This window comes from Mytilus californianus, unplaced genomic scaffold, assembly GCF_021869535.1.
Source record: "Mytilus californianus isolate M0D057914Y unplaced genomic scaffold, xbMytCali1.0.p SCAF_31, whole genome shotgun sequence".
In the NCBI taxonomy this organism is placed as follows: Eukaryota; Metazoa; Mollusca; class Bivalvia; order Mytilida; family Mytilidae; genus Mytilus; species Mytilus californianus.
Window position 1 is genome coordinate 1,331,039 of NW_026262681.1, and position 21,394 is coordinate 1,352,432.

At 30.9% G+C, this 21,394-nt stretch overlaps 1 protein-coding gene across 3 annotated transcripts in view; it reads right to left on the minus strand.

Annotated features, from left to right (window-relative positions):
- LOC127736468 (SH3 and multiple ankyrin repeat domains protein 2-like) overlaps positions 1–21,394 on the minus strand; it is a 108,731-nt gene that overhangs the window by 37,444 nt on the left and 49,893 nt on the right. The window contains exons 9-15 of one of the 3 annotated variants that reach the window (XM_052247018.1): positions 21,015–21,172; positions 19,314–19,481; positions 18,722–18,838; positions 17,821–17,965; positions 17,013–17,261; positions 10,130–10,228; positions 8,895–8,970 (exon numbers count right to left, since the gene is read on the minus strand). In XM_052247018.1, coding sequence (XP_052102978.1) covers positions 8,895–8,970; positions 10,130–10,228; positions 17,013–17,261; positions 17,821–17,965; positions 18,722–18,838; positions 19,314–19,481; positions 21,015–21,172 — 1,012 coding nt within the window. Of the gene's footprint in view, positions 1–773; positions 2,972–8,894; positions 8,971–10,129; positions 10,229–17,012; positions 17,262–17,820; positions 17,966–18,721; positions 18,839–19,313; positions 19,482–21,014; positions 21,173–21,394 lie in introns of those variants that run through there. The other 2 variants (XM_052247017.1, XM_052247020.1) reach the window with 2 other exon arrangements.

A 21,394-nucleotide genomic window follows, 5' to 3' on the forward strand; every position in this document is an offset into this window, starting at 1 on the left:
CAATTTAAAGAACAAATAATTAAATAGCTTTTATGACACATGTTATTAGAAACTGCCAAGAACAAAAATGCATAATTGCACATCTTACATTTATAAAAATTCCTCCCTAAAATTAATATTTTTATCAATTATTTCACTCAGTGTCAAAATTTACTTTACTTCTAATAAATAATCTGACCTTTCAATGTTTATACAGAAAAACCCTATTTATCTAATATAAATCTCTACTTAAAACCTTGGTGTTTTTAAAAAGAATTATTAGAAGCATACATAATTTGATAAACTGCCTTTGTTAAGTTTCTTAAAGCATGTCTCCTAAAGAGATTTAAAAAAAATTAATGACCTGACCAGGAAGAATTAACATGATAATAAAATTACCATAAACAGTCATAAACATATATAAATTTGAATAAGATGTTATACTTAATGTCAAAAAGAAGACAAAGTACCATAAACTGATGGCAGATTTGATCTGCTTGAAGAATGTATGAGAGGGTTGGACCTTCCAATTTTTCAATATGACAACTAGCCTCAAAAGCTTAACTTGACCGTTTCCTTTTTACAATTTGACAACTCTCCTCGAAAAACTTAACTTGACCTTCAACTCTTTCAATTTTGACAACTGTCCTCCAAAACCAAACTTTAGAAAAAAATACAATGATATATTTTGTTCTTTGAGTCTAATTCTCATTGATATGTAAATGGCATATATCTGAATCAAATTCACCCCCTTTTTTTCTTCAAAAGCTAATTTCAGTTTAAAGACAACCTACCTCACATAATTAGATTGTGGCTGATTAAAGACATATACAGGTCCTTGATTTGGCACATTATGTTTCCGACTATAATGAGAAGGTCCACGAATAGTAGCACCATAAACTTGTTCCAATCTTAATAAATCCGGAGCACTAGTATATAAAGCCTTAGCTGCTGTATTGGACTGCAGCATTTGAGGAGGAGGAGGTGGAGGTTGATTTGGAGGAGGAACAGATCTCTGTAATACTGATGGTCCATCATCAAAATCAATAGGGACTGCTGAAAGTGATAATTTTGGTCGAGAATGGGAATGTGGTCTTTGATATACACTCTCTATAGGTTTATTCACATATGCCCAATTCTTTGGTAAAGTCCTATTTTTATCTCCCAATTTTTCTAATTTTTTCTGCTCTTTCAGAATAGATTTCCTCCTTTTCTTCTCTTCCTGAATTCTTTTTTTCTCCTCCTCTCTTCTCCTTTTTTCCTCTTTTTCGAATAATTTCTTTTCTTCTTTTTCACGCCTCTTAATTTCCTTAAGTAATTTTTTATCCACTTTAACTTTAGGATTCAGTAATGTAGGCATACTGGAAGATAGTCCTCGAGATTTGAATAGATTACTTTGACGATTTTCTGTCAAAGGTACCCTAGTTCCTGGCATCATGCCATGAGAATCTTCAGGGTGATTTCCAACCATAATAAATTCACCAGAATTCAAGGGTTTGTAAACGACTAACCCATTATTTCTGAACATAGAACCATTCATATGAGCAGACGACACAGGTCTATTGACACTGTCCATTTTATGAACCCTAAGTTCACTACCACCACTAGTAGATAAAAAGTTCCTAGGTAAGGTAAGATATTGAGGATGCATAATATTTGTTGTTTGCCCCGTGGGATTATCGTTCTGTCCTAAGTGGTTACCTGTAATCGGAACTGATTGATGGCTAAATGTTACATCCCAGTCTGTTGAATCATTTAAATCAAGTGAATCCAACGATGTGTCACTCCAGTCCTCAATGGAATGGAATCCACTATTATTTCCACCGTTCGAGAGTTTTTGAACGTTATTATTGTTGTGATTTTTTGGATTTAAATTCCCCTTTTGTAACTGATTCAATATTTGATTATATTCTGTCTTTATCTTCTGTACAATTTTACGATCCACAGGTGAAGATCTCGACTGTCTACCAATATCAGGTGGTGTTGACTGAGATCTTTTCCTATATCGCCCCCTTCTTTCACTCCCTGTATTACTATCTAATGAAAAGTCAGAGAAACCACTGCTCGCTATACTATCAATGGAAGAAATACTATCTGTTCTCCTATTAAATGTAGTGTTTGTCAATTTGTTACCTGGTTCAGGTTGAGTAAAGAATGAATTAATCTCCCCATTGTAGTCTGTGGTCACTGGAGTGCGACCATCTAAGCCTAGGGGGACAGCTTTGATAGGTACTGGTTTCCTTGGTAAATGTGAGTCCTGATCAGTCCCTGGTGATTTTATTTTAAATCCTGGTGGTAGTGCTATGAATTTCTTTAACTGGAAATCTGGTAGTTTCCTCCCACTTACAGTTGGCGGAGCACTTAAATGGCCATTTGACATTGCCTGTTGTTTCTTTGGGACTCTATTCTGAGTCATAATTGTGCTTAATTTAAATAGTTACAATCCCCAATATCAACACATGCATTTAAATTGATTTTACCATTCCAAACATTCAGGTGAGCCAGACAATAGCAAGGTGTTAATAATAACTTAGCACAGATCCATTGTTTCGTTCAATCATAATATTGATTTGTCAATCTAACGAATCCTTGGACAGAAAAATATCTTCTTTAATGTCTTAGGTCACACAAAATATCCTCTTAGAATTCTTATCTCCTCGATAATTGATTTTCTAATCAAAATCTACATAAAAAGAGACTTAAAATTGATTGAATTTTTATATAGTTCAATTTCTTTTTGAATTTTTGTTCAAACAATGTCCCTGCTGTTTCTTTCCTTAATACTGGTGTGACAAATAAAAACACAGAATGTGTATATACTTGAAACTTATAACAAAATTGATAATTATGCTACCAAAATTATAAATTATTCACATTTATTAATTAATCTTGTTAGTCCGTACCTTAATTAATTTATCTAAGCCAATTTCCTTTCATTAATTTCACTCCATGTTAAATGAAGTTAATTACTAATTAAAAAGTTATGAATTTGAGAAGAAACAAGACAGAATTAAAATATCTTGTTTAAATATAGTCTTTACCTTCATAAAAAACTGATGTTTGGAAATGTTTTCAGATTTATAAACTTGCATGTCCGATTTTTCACTTATTCCACTGCATAAAACTGAGCTTGTGTTTATAACACAATCAATTTCATTTGAACAAGTTTTAACGTAACATTCGCACAGCTATAAAATTCATAAAGTTTCAATTTTCACTCCATAATATTTACTTTTTATGGCCACAAATCTTTCTAGATCTTTCGGTTCCAAGTCTCATTCCATATGACGTGAATAGTATTTTAGGATATCTTAGGTGTTTCTTGAGAACGTCACACAATCCTAGTGCAGAGGACTGACAAATTACGTTAAAAGCATGACAAATCTTCCATTGATTGATCCAGGTTTACAACTGTTGCAAAGTAAATATTATGCAAGTCAACTTGTTTAATTGCTGATAAAAGTTTCACAGAAAATGTGGTTTAAATATTTCCCCCTCATATGTGCAAATAAAAATACATCCAATTTGTTGACGTTTTTCGAAATCCTTCTCATTGATATTAAAATACTCTAAATATTACAGTCAAGCTTGGAGTCAAAGAGCGAATATTGAAATTTGACAGCAATGACTTAATATGAATAAAAAACAATACTTCAGTATGGTAATATTTAAAACATCAATTGAACTGTCAATTAGCTGTTTCCAGTGGTAAGATAAGTAGTGACACTCCAAGACTATCATAAATTTATAAAAACTCCTGTATAAACTTGATCAAAAGCTTTGCAAACAAACTGCTACATTTTTCCTCTCTGAGATATGAGTTTTCTATTCTTTTAAATGGCTACGTTCCAACACAATCCTCAATTATTACTGTATATTGCCTCATAAATGCATCATTGTTCAGTCTATACGAAAACCATTATCATGGATACATGTACCGGCATATAGGTATGTTTTTAATCACAAAGCTTCATGAAAAATGAATGTTACTTGTGCAATTTTTCCACCAATGTTCCAAGAGACTGAACAAACTGTATGCAGAACAAAAGTTCCAATATTGAAACCCTGAAGGTGTCAACATTAAATATCCAAACAATTTCATTCAAAATTAATCAACAAAATCAATAAATGAATTGTCAAGATTTGTAAATGGAAGCAGGTTTAATTAGGCGATGAAATATAAGATATCCCATTAAAAAGCTGTTAAACAAATTCTTGTGGCTACTCGTTGTTAAATCTTGATTTTAATATTCAATTGTTCAAAAGTTACTCATATCAACCTTTTAAATTCCATATAACAATAGTTTTGATTTCAAATGACCGAAAAATAAGTATCTATTATTTTTAAAACATAATATTTGTCTTTTCAAAATCCAATATGGGGAATAATCCCATTAAGGGATATATTTATCCTAGGTTTATGTCGGCTCTTATTGACCTAATTCATATACCATATTATTTGAAAAGCTTTGAGAATTACTTATGAAAACATTAGATCTGCAATTTAAATCTAAACAATTCAGTGGTTAAGGTGTTCATTTCAAAGCAATATTTAAATGAAACAAAAGATTTCATTACTGTTAACAAAAAAACAGTAAATATGTACATTTTTCTTGTTTAGGGTCATTGTACTTTATTTGTTTAATTAGGAAGAAAAGGGGGGGGGGGGTATGAAAATAATGTGAAAACTAGTCATAGACTGGTGGACTGGAAAACCCTCCTCTTTCTTATTGAAGACAATAATCGCCAACTCACATGCTTTTCACATGTAATACAAGCTTTTTCAAATGTTTACAGGCACTTTTTTTCAACTCAAAGTATCAGTTTCAAAATCTATAACACTATTATTATGGAATAATTATGATTGCAAAATGTCTTTCAGAAGTTTCATTCACACCTAAACCTTATAAAAGACATTTGACCCTTTGTTTTCTGTTTTCTTTAAAGGGTAAAAAGGGTTGTCTTTGTCATTTCTCTTTAATTTTTTAGGTGTTAACAAAATTAAAAATCCCAATATTAATATTCACAATTTTTTGAACTTTTATCCTGCAACCCTTTAACATGTCTCTATATTTTTTGTCCATAAATCTTACATGATTGTACTCTATTTCTGTACATGATTCAACAACATTTTATTACAATCTTCAGACATCTTATTCATGTCCTTAATGGTGCAGTTAATGCTTTCAGCAAGAAGTTCTAATTTATTTTCTATGATGTTTTGTAAGAGTTGATAATGCAATCAATTTGAATCCATTTCATGAACTATTGATTACTGCTGATAGCCTTACAATGATTTATCAAACCTTATTGTCATCAGTGACTGATCGGCAAAGTTATCTTCAAGTAAGAGGAATGCATATTTGACATGATAAAAGTAGTTAAAACTAGGATATGAAGGGGTCTTATCACCAATTTTTCATTATTTCTTTAAGGGAAGAAAAACAATACCTACAACATGTATTTCTAAGGAAAAAATTTCAAGATGAAGCCATCATTTCCAAAAAGTGCAAGAAACTTAAATTTGCAAATTTCATGGAAAAAGTATGTAAAATCTTTACTCAAGTTATCATGTAAAAAAGATAGACAGATAGACACAAGCCTTTCACTATATCTAACTCTCAGAAATGTGAATGGGTATTAAAATACAGCATACAATGCTCTCTAGCTGCAGAACTGTTATTCTGATAATATGGCCATATCAGAACAATATGGGATATATTAAAAACTATTTGCCTTATAAAGACCTCTTGCTAAGATTATTCTGATAATTGCATCATTTAAGGGCTACATAAGATGTATGAATACAAGTCTTAACAATTGCTTTAAAATCTGTCAAACTTTGTTTTTTACATACATATTAACATAAAGAACATTCACAGAAAGAGCTACAATTAGAAAATTCTTTCTCGCAAATGAATTATAGATTTAAACTTTTGTACATGACCAAGTTTCCTTTTTTTCGGTCAGTTGAATTGGAATGTTTTTCATTACATTTAATATGTCCCTCATTAAAATTTAATATGTTAAATTTTTCCACAAAATAACTTAATCAAGTTTATCTTTTTCATAACCTTAACTTATAATAATAAAATCTTCAATATAGTGCTTTGTCAGCCAATATTTTATGTCTTAACTGTGTTCAAAGGCCATGGTATATAAATAAACATATAAAACTGTCAAGATATTATAAACCACTAAAGCAAATAAATCATGAAAGATGAAAACTTATAAAAATAAACACAGGTCATAGTCACAAGTTAATCAAACAATCCCATCAAATTTAAATAGAATCAATCAATGAAAATCCATTATAACTCAGATGTGAATTGAATTATAAAAATTACTATTATAAGCGTAAAGATTTTCCCATAATTATTACCTTTGATATGAATGAATGAAGTCATGAATTTTTATGATTTATAGATCTTTTAACTTTTCTTTTATATTGGGAAACCATCTGACTTTTTCCTAGGCTATGAATGAATTTTTATCCATATGAACCTCTTTATTTCAAAATGAATTTTAAAACATACATCACAAATTCACTCCTTGTAAAATATTATGAAATTCCTTTTATTTCTTATATACTTTTTATGTAGTTTAACATTGATCTATTCCCATACATTAATATGAAAAAATCCAGAGACCTTTTTTTCCATTTAAAAATCCAGTTTTTAAATTCTTTTATTTCAAAAAGAAGCAAAAGGACCTTTATTATATTTTTATAATTCTGAAGTCCAATACATTGATAATTGTTGTTATTTTAAGTTTCAGCAGCAGATATGCTGAAACATTCTAAATAAAATAATTTAATTCTATAGATTACATATTGAATAAAAATTATTAGAATAGAATTGGTAAAATTTAGTGTTTGATACTTTGGGCTCTTATTTATGATTATAAGCTTTTTTTGAAAATAGATTCACCAAAGTTTAATGTATGAATAATCAGATTAAATGTGATTAGTCAATAGATATCTGAAGATAAAACTTTAAAATTTTGTGTCAGTTTATGACCATAAGGCATTCTGAAAACACCTTTTCATGAATTGTTTTTTCTATTTCAATTTTGTTCAAAATATAAATAAACTTCATAGAGATCCATCTTTCTACCTCCTGTATGATTTTAAAGAATTTTTGACACTTTCTTTAACTAAGCTTGTCAAGATGAATTAAAACACGCCAAGAGACACTTTACAATTCACTGCCAAGAATTAATTCAAAGTTCAGTACCCCTGAAAATGTCTCAAGTTATCTACGTATCTATTTTCTTATGTTGCAAAATTCACACATTTATATGCTAGTTTATATATTCTTCAACAGAATATTTGATTAGATCAACAATAAGGTTTACACCTCTTGGACAATCTCAGAACTGACATAATAAACTACAAGTAATAAACTACATCGTATGAAAGTAAAACTTATCCCTTGAATTTAATATAGGACAAGATATGAACCTTCAAAGAGAGATAACTCTATTTGGACAAGACAAGACCAGGTATCATGATTAATCTATAAAACATCTGGAATGTTTAAACAGGTGATAACAACTTAGACCTATTTAGCTCTCTATTGATACAGGGATAGATTATAGTGATAAAATACAGTAATATACCCAGAGGTGAAAATATATCTGATAACAAACATGGTCAAAACATGACAATATACTTGTATCATTAATGATATAGCCACTTCAACAAAATTGGGAATGGCTCATTCAATATGCCTCATCAAGAGATTTTTTTAATTCAAATTTAAAATTCCATAGATTTAATTGAGATTAATTGTTTTCATATTCTTTTTTTTATCTTCTCCAAAAAAAATTTCATTCTTTCTTTCTTGAAATTCTAAAATCATTACCATTCATATTTCCACTGGAAATTTTGTTACTTTCTAAAATAGTTTATACATATTTCCCAATAAAGACATTCCCCAATGTCATCAATTCAACAAATATCTTATCAGCTATGAATAGTGACCGATCTTTATTTAATGACATCGAGCAAAGTTCAAGGACAGAACCTTTTATTGTAAACAACAACTTGATTTTCAAAAACCAGTTAACCTCAAACTGCTAAATCCAAACACCTTAGAAAAACATATTAAAAAAGAAACTAGTCTTACAAAAAAAACAACTTTGTATCCATTTGTGCCTTACTAACTTACGGTACCTAATATGAATTTTTAATCTACAAATGCTCTTTGTATCTATTTTTAGATACTGCTTTAAAAATCAGAACAATCATCTGAAGTAATCCCCATCTCCTCATAATATGATAACAAACAAAAGTAATTTCCTTCCCATATAAGGAAGGATGCAGAACCTAAATGAAATGTATGGAATTATGAAAAGACTCAAGGAAGTTATTCCACTTTAATCATTCAACTGAAATGAAGCTATAATGTGATTGGTTGATTGAGGTGAACTTTTCAACAATAAATTTCTCAGATCAAACACGGTTGTGGTCTAACAATTATAGGACAGTGGTATGAAATTTTTTTCTTTGAACTTTAACATATTTCCTTTTATGTCAAATACAATCACGCATATCTTTTTACACAAAACACATTGAACTGTGTTTAAATAAGATACTACATCTTCAATAAATCAAACTGTCATAGCTTAACTCTTATACTACATTGTACTAGATCACTCTAGAAATGTTCCTAAGTCAATTGACTTTTGCAATTAAACAACAGTATCACTTCAAAATGCAAAGATAGATTAGTTTTCCTGTACTTTATACCAGTTTTTCCAATCAGTACCTGACACACACCTCTGTAAATCATGTATTTTTGTTTGTTCAATTGGGAATAGCATTTGCCTCCTTAATCCCCCTCCCCCTTTTTATGTTGTTTAATAGTATGTACACTCTAATCTCTACCTCCACCATTTGACCTTTCACCTACCTGTATGTATGAACTATTGATGCCAAGGTATTTCTTTGTAAAGTGCTCTCCCGTAAAATATCACCACAGGAACCGGCTGTAGATATATAAACAAAATGTCTATGATATGAATGTTCTCTCCACATTTTAACGTGTAAATTTCAAATTTTTTAATCCCAATGCACCAAACATAATTACACAACAAACATATTAACAAATATTAGTTAACACCTATATCCATTCAAAAACTTCTATAATTCTTTTTTCGACAATTAAAATCCTAACTATTTATACGGATTCAGTTATTATACTGTATAGTCCATAGTTGTCCTTCAGTTCAGTATTTCCAAATGAAAAAATTGATCTAATGGTAGTCTTACTTTTCCATACAGAATGATAAGAAGAAATAGATGTTAATTTCATTGGTCAGACACTGTTTTTGGTGTACATTGTCAAAATTGTATGCAATTGACCAACATCAGGTAACCTTGTCAATTCCACAACATTACGTGTGAATATTACGTGCCACCAGACAGTTATCATGTACAACGAAAGGCTTATATCATTTACTACGCGCTACTTTGAACTTATTGGTATCCACTGTTATTATTGAATAGTCCTCCATCAACAAGATGCTTGTTTAACATCGTGTCATTATAGACAAAGCTCATTTTACAAACATAATTTAAGGATGTAACATGGTTGCTAGAGGGGGGATAGTTAACATCTATTTGAAGCAGGCTATATGAATCAAACTCAGGTCATGTGGTGAATGTTACTTTATATTTTCTTCTTTTTCCGATCGTAAAACACATTTATGACCAGTTAATTGTTTTAAAGTATTGAAAATATTTGCCTTAAGCTAACTGTGTGTTTTTATAATTTTTGTATGAAGGAAAAACAATGTTTTTCAATGGAAATTTTCAATTGCAAATAGGTTAACAGATCCTGTACAGATTTTTTTTTATATAAATATCTTTACTTCTTTTTAAATATATACATAAGTCATAGTAATCTTAAATTTGTAGCAGCATCTCTAAATAAGAATTTATGAATAATTGCTGATTTGATTTTCAAATTTTCGAATTTTGTTTTGTCAAGAATAAAGGGAAATGTTGGGTATACATCAATGAATAGCAACCTAACAACAAAAAATTACCAGTAAATGAATACATGATAATAAAAGAGTATTTTTCTGGCAAATAATATAACCTTCCCACCATCCCATTTCAAGGGGAAATAATTCAGATACTAACCCTTTCTCAGTCTAACTTCTTGTACATGATGATAAGGGAAAAATCCTTCCTGTCCATTGGCACGACCTTCCCACATTCCATTGTCTCCAGTTCCCGAAACTAAAAATATAAAAATAATATATATAAAAAAAAAGGATATGTGAGTTTACGTAAATGAGTCATAAGCCAAAACAACACATAAAATTACATACAAAATAAAATAAAAAGACCAAAAAAAGACATCTTTATTTGTAATTTGAAACAGAACAACCACTTCTGAATTTTATGTTTTGATGTTCTAAGCATACCATGAGAAGTTACACAGCAAAACCTAGATTGTATCCATCAAGGCTGGTATTTATCGATATCTTACACTTCAAAATTTACACAAGAGGCCCTCCTGAACTTGCTGTTAGGCGTGAGCTCCTTATGTCATCATGGAAGACCTCACAACTAGATGAAGACCAGCAATAAAAGAAATGTTGCTTCAATATATTTGTTTTTTCTTAGTACTAGTATTACATGGGTATATAATATCTTATATAGATCCACTCCATGATTCATTCTGTTCCAAACTTTATATTCAATACTATTAATTTCTATAAATTTCTGATGGTTCAGTTGTGTTTATCATCTATTTTCCTTGCTAATTCTTTAAAAGAGATTTTATTAATCTAAACTAATCACTGACTGGTTATATTGGTGTTCACAAGAACTGGTTGAATTTTGTATGTAAACATGGTATCTTGTATGACAAATAAGTTTTATGTAATATATCTATTTCCTAGATTTTGATAAATTCAGGATATAAAGTATTCTCTTTGCATACCTCCATCTCAAGTTAGCTAAATTTCAGTCTTAAGATGTTATTGAAAAGAAATATTTTAATTCCTAAAAACTGTAACACTACACTTTTTATACTGTAATCAAAAACTGGTCTAAAGAGGAAATTCATACTGACACATGTTCTTACATTACAGGCAAAGAAATATTCATAAGAAACATTTTGACACTTGGCTTAATTTCACTTCTATACACAGCAGGGGTTGCACAAGTCAGCATTATATGCCAAACTATAAAGCTCTGTTAGTTTTCAGGGCTGCATTGAGTAATAAAGACATAATGAAGCTGTGTTAATATTCAGGATGCACTCAATTAATATATTCTAGCAAGGTTAATATTGAGGGTCACACTTAGATTTACATTAATTATATGTTAACAAGCTCTGTAAACAGACGTACAAGCACAAGCTCTATAGTATAACTGTATGATTTATATATACTGTTAAATTTACATATGATACAATTTGATTATAGTCATACAAATATATTAACATGAATTTACACTGTACAGTCAATTTTAAGTAGCTCAACTCAAATACGAAGTTCAACACTATTATGCTAATTCTGAATCTAATGTGGATTCATTTATTTCCTTTGGTACCATTTTTCGTGGATTGAAGAAAACTTGCATTTGAATGGATATTTAATTTTGTGGTTTGCCAAAGTTTGCATACAAGCTTATAGAAAATTTGTAATTTGATGAACCTTTAAATTCATGGTTTACCTTTACCCACGAAATCCACGAAAATTGGTATCACACAAATAATAATGAATCCACAATATCTTTTTTTATTTCCTTTTGATTTAAGGAGGTTCACCTAGGTTAGGAATGGTTGTGGGTTGAAAACTGGTATTTTTGCTGCTTCCTCACTGAGCTCGCAGCATTTAGGAGTGAGAGAAAATATATTGTTCATCTAAGAGTCAGAATAATGTGTCCGGTTAAGGAAAATTTCACAGACACAACAAAGGTTAATGCATGAAATAGGGAATAAAATGCTCCGCAGGGCACAGCTTGATACGACCGCAGAGGTCGAACCCTGAACAGTTGGGGCAAGTGTGGACACAACATTCAAGCTTGATACAGCTCTGAATTTGGATTGTGATTAAATATTTGACACAGCATAGGTTTCTGACACAGAATGAATGTGGTCTAAGAACTTAAAAATTTTAAATTGGACATTCACCTATTATGGTCCAATATCCAAAATCTAAATACATGGTTAGATTCAGCATATCAAAGAACCCCAAAAATTCAATTTTTGATGAAATCAAACAAAGTTTAATTTTGGACCCTTTTGACCTCAATGTGGACAAAGTTGATAACGGGGCCCAAAAATCAAAAATCTAAATACATGGTTAGATTCAGCATATCAAAGAACCACATATATTCAATTTTTGTTGAAATCAAACAAAGTTTAATTTTGGACCCCGATTTGGACCAACTTGAAAACTGGGCCCATAATCAAAAATCTAAATACATGTTTAGATTCAGCATATCAAAGAACCCTAAAAATTCAATTTTTGTTAAAATCAAACTAAGTTTAATTTTGGACCCTTTGGACCTTAATGTAGACCAATTTGAAAACGGAACCAAAAATTAAGAATCTAAATACACGGTTAGATTCGGCATATCAAAGAACCCCAATAATTCAATTTTTGATGAAATCAAACAAAGTTAAATTTTGGACCCTTTGGACCTCAATGTGGACCAATTTAAAAACAGGGCCCAAAATCCAAAAACTTAATACACTGTTAGATTCAGCATATTAAAGAACCCCAAGAATTCAAGAATAAAACCCCATTGAAATTGATCAAGAAATAAGCAATTTATACGAATTATCTTCTTTTGCACAATACTGTGCAATTGAATATTTCTTGCTATTGCGCAATACTGTACAATTGACAATTTCTTGCTATTGCGCAATATTGTGCTATTGGATATTTCTTGCTATTGCGCAATACTGTGCAATTGAAGATTTCTTTTGCTATTGCGCAATACTGTGCAATTGAAGATTTCTTGCTATTGTGCAATACTGTGCAATTGAATATTTCTTGCTATTGCGCAATACTGTACAATTGACAATTTCTTGCTATTGCGCAATATTGTGCTATTGGATATTTCTTGCTATTGCGCAATACTGTGCAATTGAAGATTTCTTTTGCTATTGCGCAATACTGTGCAATTGAAGATTTCTTGCTATTGTGCAATACTGTGCAATTGAAAATTTCTTGCTATTGCACAATACTTATTATATAATAATTTACACATCCTGTTTGGTGTGTATCTCCTACCATATCATTATTATTTGCTTTTAAATATTAATCAGAAATAACCAACTTAAAATGGAAAATTTTAAAAGAAAAAAAAAAGGAAAAAAAGAAGAAAAAAAATCCCCCCTCCAAATTTTTTGAACCCCCTTATGATTCATCACCCCCAAACTCAATCCCAGCCTTCCCTTTGTGGTATGGTACCTTGCAGTACAATTTCAGAGAGATCCATACACTTGAACACAAGTTATTGTCTGGAAACTAGAAAAATGCTTATTTTTGGCCCCTTTTTGGCCCCCAATTCTTAAACGTTTCGGGCAATTACCCCCAAACTCAATTCCATCTTTCCCTTTGTGATATTGAACCTTGTAGTACAATTTCAGAAATATCCAAACACTTACACACAAGTTATTGTCATGAAACTAGAAAAATGCTTGTTTTTTGCCCCTTTTTTGGCCCCTAATTCCTAAAATTTTGAGGCAATTACCCCCAAAATCAATTACAGCCTTTCCTTTGTGATATGGAACCTTGTGGTACAATGTCAGAGAGATCCATACACTTACACACAAGTTATTGTCTGGAAGTTACAAAAATGCTTATTTTTGGCCCCTTTTTGGCCCCTAATTCCTTAACTGTTGGTACCATAACCCCCAAAATCAATCCCAACCTTCCTTTCGTGGTATTGAACCTTATGGTAAAATTTCATGGAGATCCATTCATTTAAACTAAAGTTAGAGTGCGAAAACCAATGTGTCTTCGGACGACGCCAGACGACGACGACGACGCCAACGTCATACCAATATACGACCAAAAATTTTTTAATTTTTGCGATCGTATAAAAATAACAACCTTCAAAGATATTCATGTTTACAGTAACAAAACAGCAGCACTTGAAGCCAGATCATTTTGTTTGGAGAGGACACCTCAAAAGAAATGTAAACTCTACTACAAAGAGACAAGTTTCTATATGAGTTACTCACACTCAATCTGTGTATAAACTATGTACATATACTTAGACTCATTTGATGCCCTAACAATAATCATTGAACACATAACAAGCCAATTTTTAGTCAAGCTACTAAAGTTACTCTTTACTTCTTCAACAATTGCTATCATTTATATACCAAATTTCATGGATAAAACAAAAGTACTGTGATATTTTGTAAAATTTGTTTTCATTTTCCCTTATAAACACGGAAATATACATGTTTCCTGATTCTTTCTTTTTATCCATGAAAAACAGTAACTAACAACACTTCACCAATTTTCATGTACCGGTAATTAGATAACACATATAACTTAAGCAATGATGAAAATAAGATTTTAGTGTTTCAAGTGCAAAAAAGTTACTACTTTGTGTGAATTATTTACCATAAAAAAACCTGTGAAATATAAAAATGAGACCATGATTCTCTGAGAATTTCATATTCTATATTTTGAGACAGTACTGAAAGCAAAACATTGGCCTTCCTTTAAGTAAAAAGGAAATGCTTAAATAGGAGTATTCCTTTGGGCCTAGCCCTACTCCTAAATCTTGCCCTCCCCCAACCCTAATGTTTCTTTACGTAAAAGAAGACCAAAATATCAACAGTTGTATGTACATAACACATTTTTTTCATGCTACAAACATGATGCTGAAATATAATAACAATTATATATATAAACAATCCAAATAGGTGATGTGGTTTTGTTTTGCATATCCTATGGTCTTGCATATAAAAAACTCTTTACAAGAAAGTTTATCAGGCATTTCAAAGTAAAAACATTTTTATTAAGAAACAACAAATTTTACCAACAGGTGGTGAGAATTGAAAGTTTCTTTGCCAGAAACTAAAATTTATAATTATTCTAAAATTAACATCATCTGTGTACACCTTTGTCAAAATTTGATGCCGATCATTAAAAATACCCATCAGACTTGTTAAAATAAATGCCCTGCTTTAGCTTCTGAATTGCCCCCTGTTTCATAGGTTTCTAAAATATTTTTACTAAACATGCTTAATTTATCTTTGATTTTTGTTCTACTTATAACACTGTTTATATCAAAATACAAATATAAATTCTTCCACATTACAACTTTTTAAAAAAGGAAATTAAAATACTGCAGTGTTTACAACCAAAACAGATTGCAGATACAAAAGATGAATGCCTAGCAAATCTATAACCCCTTATCTAAAATTGGGAGTTTTGAAAAAAAAGACAATAGAATATACTACAAAACAAGTCATAAAATAAACTCCATGCTCATGCAATAATTGTCAAACAAACAAGCTGGAAACCTTCAATGATTTCTCCCTTCTTCATGGATAACTCTTCAGCACATTTGGCTTCATATGGCACAACACAGATAAAAATACTGTCATCTTTATTGACAAGACTCAGGTACTGCTCCTCATTTATAAGGGACAAGCGTCTCGGAATTTTTGGTCTAGTCCACAACTTGGAATTCTTTTTAGTTTGGTTTGATTCATGACTTTCACTTGATGTATTATCAAGTTTCAAGGAGTACTGGTCGTAGGGCCTCCATCTGTTTGAAACAACACTAGAGGTATCACTCTCTTTATCGGGTGACATCTTATTATTCAATATTACTTCCACTTCCTTTATTTTGTCATCAAAGTATTTTATCCCATTGCTATAATTCCATTCTACATCCATCTCCTTTAAATTGTCTGATGATGAACTACACATAGATGATTTTTCAATGTTAGGTTTATAATAAGAGGTAGAATAAGGAATCTGTTCTGCACTAATATTGTACCAATTATTTGCATAATTTTGAGTCATGTGATCACTGTCAAAAAAACCTTCTGACAATCGTCTTCTAGCATTATTAATTCCAAGTCTCGCAGAAAATCCTGCACTGATCGTATTTGGCCTCTCTGGAATGAATGAGGTGCTATGGCTTTGGAACATTTTTTGTCTATTGAATATACTGTTTATATGAGTGAGGCTGCGAACACTTCCATTGAATCCTGGAAGACAGACGCTTTGTGGTCGTTGATATATTCCATCATTCTCAGAAAAGGACAAATGAGATTCATAACCTGGTTTGGATGTGGAAAGAGTAAGAAACAAACAACATATAATCATTTAGGTCAATCAAAATTAATCATACACCAATTCAAATTCTTGTATGAAAGATAAATAATGAATACCAATAGAAAAATACAAAATACACATAGGGACAACTTTGTGGAAATTTTGTCCACCATTTTGTTAAAAGCATAGATTAAATAATTTTGAATAAAACACCTGACATTGATACGTGTATTGTTCATGTTCTAATTTGAAAACTAAATTTTGAATGCATTAATCATTTTATCATAATGAAACTGAAAATTCAAGATAGTAAACTTTTAAATTACTGATTAAATCACTATCAATATGCCTTCCAATGTTTCTTTTTGAATAACATTTTAGTACACATAAAATAAAGAAAACAATAAAGGGGAGATAACTCAATTTGGTTTAGAAATACAACCTCTATCTTTAAAATACACTTGTGCTGAATCAGCTGTCCAAAATTTAATAAAAGAACTAGTTACCTTTTATTAAGCCACATTACATTCTCCTCAACATTTTCAAAGGTAAAATGTTAAAACAGTAGATAAAAATAGAGCTCCTGGAAACAACAACTGCAGCAAATAAAAAAATATTTTCTTTTTCCAAAATAATATTAGCATCAAGCTTTAAAAGCCACATCAGACCTGTGAAAATGCAAGCTAAATGAAATTTTATACTTTTCTAATCCTCAACCCTCTACAATTGTCAAGAATATTTACAAATCATACCTGGTCCTGAACTGGTACTTGATATACTCATAGACCTAGGCGAGTCTGTGCTGTAGTCTCTTGACGGTGATGAAATATTGTCTAAATGTGAAAAACTTTGAGTTGAGTTTGATGGACTGATATATCGGCCTTCTGCCATGATGAGGTTTATTCTGGGATCACTACGACTTCTTGACAAAGCAAACATGGCTGCCGAAGCAACAGAATCTCGTCGTCTCACAGAATATTTTGGAACTTCACGATATTGCACTGAAATAGCATAATGATGAAAATTATAAGAGATCAAACAAAAATTCAATCATCATGGGTACAAAAATACATTGAAAAATAAATCTTACATTATTCTGAATTGTTCATCAACTGGACTATTTAAGCAATAACATAAAGACTGTAGTTTTTTTCTTCAAAGAATTGGAACATGAATGCAAAACAAAAATTTAAGGAGCCTTTAAATACATGTGTTTTGGCAAGTGTCAGATGACAGTTTAAATTTTCCTGATGATTGTTGTTAAAATGGATCAATCAGAAAATTTCCTGTCTATTATAACTACTGTAAATTCAGAAATTATTGCGAGTTTTTTTTTAAAGCGAATTATGCGGTGAGTATCACAATAATAAGAACTCCCATTCTGATATCTGATACATATATCTGTATGCAGATTTTCATGAAATCCCATTTACAAATCTCACATTTTTGTCCATTCTTCCAAATATTGCAATAATAAATGCATGCAATAATCTCTAATCTACAGTAGTAGAGATATCAGTGTCAAATTACATTCATTAACAACTTGTTTTTAAAACTTACCAATATCATCTGACTTATGTTTATGGAGTATGTCTGCAATAGACTGGTTCCCAGATATAACTGCCACCTGGAAAGCTGACTGGTTCTGGTAGTTTTGTACATCTTTATTAGCACCACGGAACAAAAGAACACGAAGGCAAGATTCCTGAAATATATATGAATTATTTTACAAATCCATTCATGATATGGAGATGTTCTTATTCTACAGTAGCATTAAGTCCCATTTAGATATAAAATAATCGGATTTATGTAAGAATAGTCCAGACATTCATCAACCTATTATGCCATGTTTTTTTTTAGATAAGACATGTGTATAGCTCATGCAGGGTCCGGTTTAGAAAAGTTCCATTGTATTAGTATATAGGGAGGAGTCAGGTATTGGTAGTTGGTGTAATCTGTTGTACTGACCAATATTTTTGATAGTTACTGATATTTTTTTTTCTTATTTCACAATTTGAACAAAGTTTTTGAGGACACAGTGACATCAATATAGAAAACAATGCTGTTTTGCATTTTCATACTCAATATAATTCCATTACATAGAAAAAATTCATTCTGAGAAATAGTTACATGTAGTTTTTGTTAGTTATTTTGTCTTTTTTGTTATTTTTCATCATGATTTTGTCAGTCTCTCTTTGACTAATGAGCTTTGATTCTCCCTGTTATCTACCACCTCATATATGAATAACAATAACAAATAATAATGTACATTTGAATTCTAAATTTGATTGCCACTGTAGAACATAGTTTGAAACAGGATCCTTTGTTCTTCTTTTGAAAACTGAGTCATATTATGCATACATTTTTAACCTTCCATTGTTTCAGCAATCAGTAATTATCCCTTAAATATTAATTTCTTGTCATATGAAATATCGTGCATAGGTTTTGTCTAACAATCTACCTGATTATTTATAGCACAAATGTGGATGGCTGTATTTCCACCTGCATTCTGAACATCCATATCAGCACCATAAAACAAGAGATGTTCCAAATGCTGCAACAGTCCTTGTTTACATGCCTGAAATATTAATATTTTTTCTGTTTATGTATATAATTCCATTATTTCTGAAATATAAATGCAGGCTTATTATATCTATTATGAATAGCTTAACATTAACATTTCTTGAATTGAAATGATTTATTTGAAAATGCTTGAAAAAAGATAAAAGCATATATCTTTTTTGAAAATGTAAAAATTATTCTGTATATCTTCTGGATCTGAAGGCTTGTGTGCACAAAAAAATGGTTTAACCCAACTATGAGTTAGGCTATCTGGACCATGTTATCTTCTGTCTTGATTGCCTTTTTTGTATGACTATTTTCTCTGAGGAGTTTCGTGTTGATGGTTGGTGTGGTTTGTTGTTTTGTCCATTTTTTATTGGTAATTGCTGTTATCCTTTTCATGCATTATTCTGTAAATATTCTACCTCACTTATATTTCCAAGAACTAAAAATTAACTTGTAATGTCTCTTTAATATACCCAAGTACTTACATGATGAATTTCAAACCACCCCTGTTCATCCTGAGAGCCAATGACAGCTCTTTCTTGCAGTAACATTTCTGTAATGGCAGGGTCTGAATTATGGGCTATGCCATAGTAGAGGGGTGTCAAACATCTAGCATCCTTCATGTTAGGTGACAAACCAAGATCTAACAGCACCTGAAAATTACAAAAACCTATGAATCTTTGCTTCATTGATAGATCAATTAAGCTCCAATAAACAAGACAAAAGCAAAGCATAAATAATTGTAAAACACTATCTTTTTTTAATCACTTTGTAATAATTAAATTTTAATTTTAGCTAGTGAATAAGTAGACATACTAGCTGTCAGTAACTGTGAGTACTCTCAGATCTGTACTTAGTGTCTTTTTGTTGTGGGGATGTATAAGTACCCGTTCACGTCCACTCTGTGTTTTTGTTAGATGTATTTCTATTTGTATCCATCTGATGAGTTAAGCCTTTTTCAACTGATTTTTATAGTTTGTTCTTATGTTGTACTGTTACACCACTGTCCCAGGTTAGGGGAGGGTTGAGCGCTCACAAACATTTTTAACCCCACCACGTTCTTTATGTGCCTGTCTTAAGTCAGGAGCCTGTAGTTCAGTGGTTGTCGTTGGTTCTGTCTGTCATATTTGTTTTTCGTAAATTGTTCTGTTATAAATTAGGCCGTTAGTTTTCTCAATTGAATTGTTTAATATTTTTCATGTCAGGGCCTTTTATAGCCGACCATTAGGTATGGGTTTTTCTCATTGTTGAAGGCCGTACAGTTGCCTATAATTGCTTACACCCACTTCATTTGAACTTTGATGGATAGTTGTCTCATTGGCAATCATACCACATCTCCTTATTTTTATATAGTAGGCATATTAATGCAATATAAAGGGGACAGTATTTTTTTCATAATCTGGGAGAAGCTTTTGACTTAAATTCTAACTTTGACTGCTGTCTGATATGACTCCTTTGAATGTTATCAAATTAACCTTCACATTAAGGTATCCATATATGATATTGATGCTGCCTGCCATAGCTATGAGAATTACAAATGTTGATTCATTCAGTTCATTTGTTGACAGTATATTGGTGGAAAAAGATATTTTTGAAGTTTGCTGAGGGCTGTCCCATAAAAAAAGAGTATGGGGTCTTTAAGACTCTTGTTTTCAGAATCCATAGGGTTTTTACCCCCATACAACTAATGCTTAAATATGCTGAAGATATATAATACAAATTTATAATTTATAATTTATGAAGTGCCATCAAACACCAATAAATATTTTTTTTCTGGAGCAGCATGAATAATCTAAAGTTTAATGTTGTCTGTGTTACTACTGTATATATATCCTGTTAAAATACAGATGCCTTAAATCAAAAGGACTGCCATGTTAATAATTTCTCTGTGAAAACCACAGTGTCTTGCAGAGTTACTTCCCCTTACATGATAAAATTTTATTTGATTAATTCATATTTGATGACTTGATATAACTTAATTTAAAGTATCAGACTAATCTATAATGCATTTGTAACGGGTGACTTAACTTTTTATCATTAGCGTTGTCTTACTTCTACAGGAAAAATGTAATTAAAAGCATTAATGCCATAAAGCCATTTCTTTAGAATTTAGTATTAGGAATACAAATAGAGAATGAAAAATGTTGTAAACAAAATACTATTTGTGAAGGATTAAAGTTCAATACCTTAACAGCTGTGGGATTTTTGACCAACACAGCTTTATGTAAGGCAGTCATTCCTTTCTTGTTTCTATAGTCAAGATGTCCTCCACCGCCAACTAGTGTCAAAACTATCTCTCTACATTTACCTCCTTTTATTAAACAAGCTATTGTTAATGGTGTTTCTAAAAATAATAATGTACTAGATAAATATGCAGTTTCTAAAAAAAAGAAAGAAGATTTGGAAACATTTCTACACTTGACTAAATTACAAGTTTTTCATAAGCAGAATTATTCCTTTAAATTAAACTTAAAATTGTCTTTATGAAATGATTAATACACCATATATATATATATTCCTATGTAAAAGAATATTCCTGTTAGATTTCCTATATCAAAACAAACAC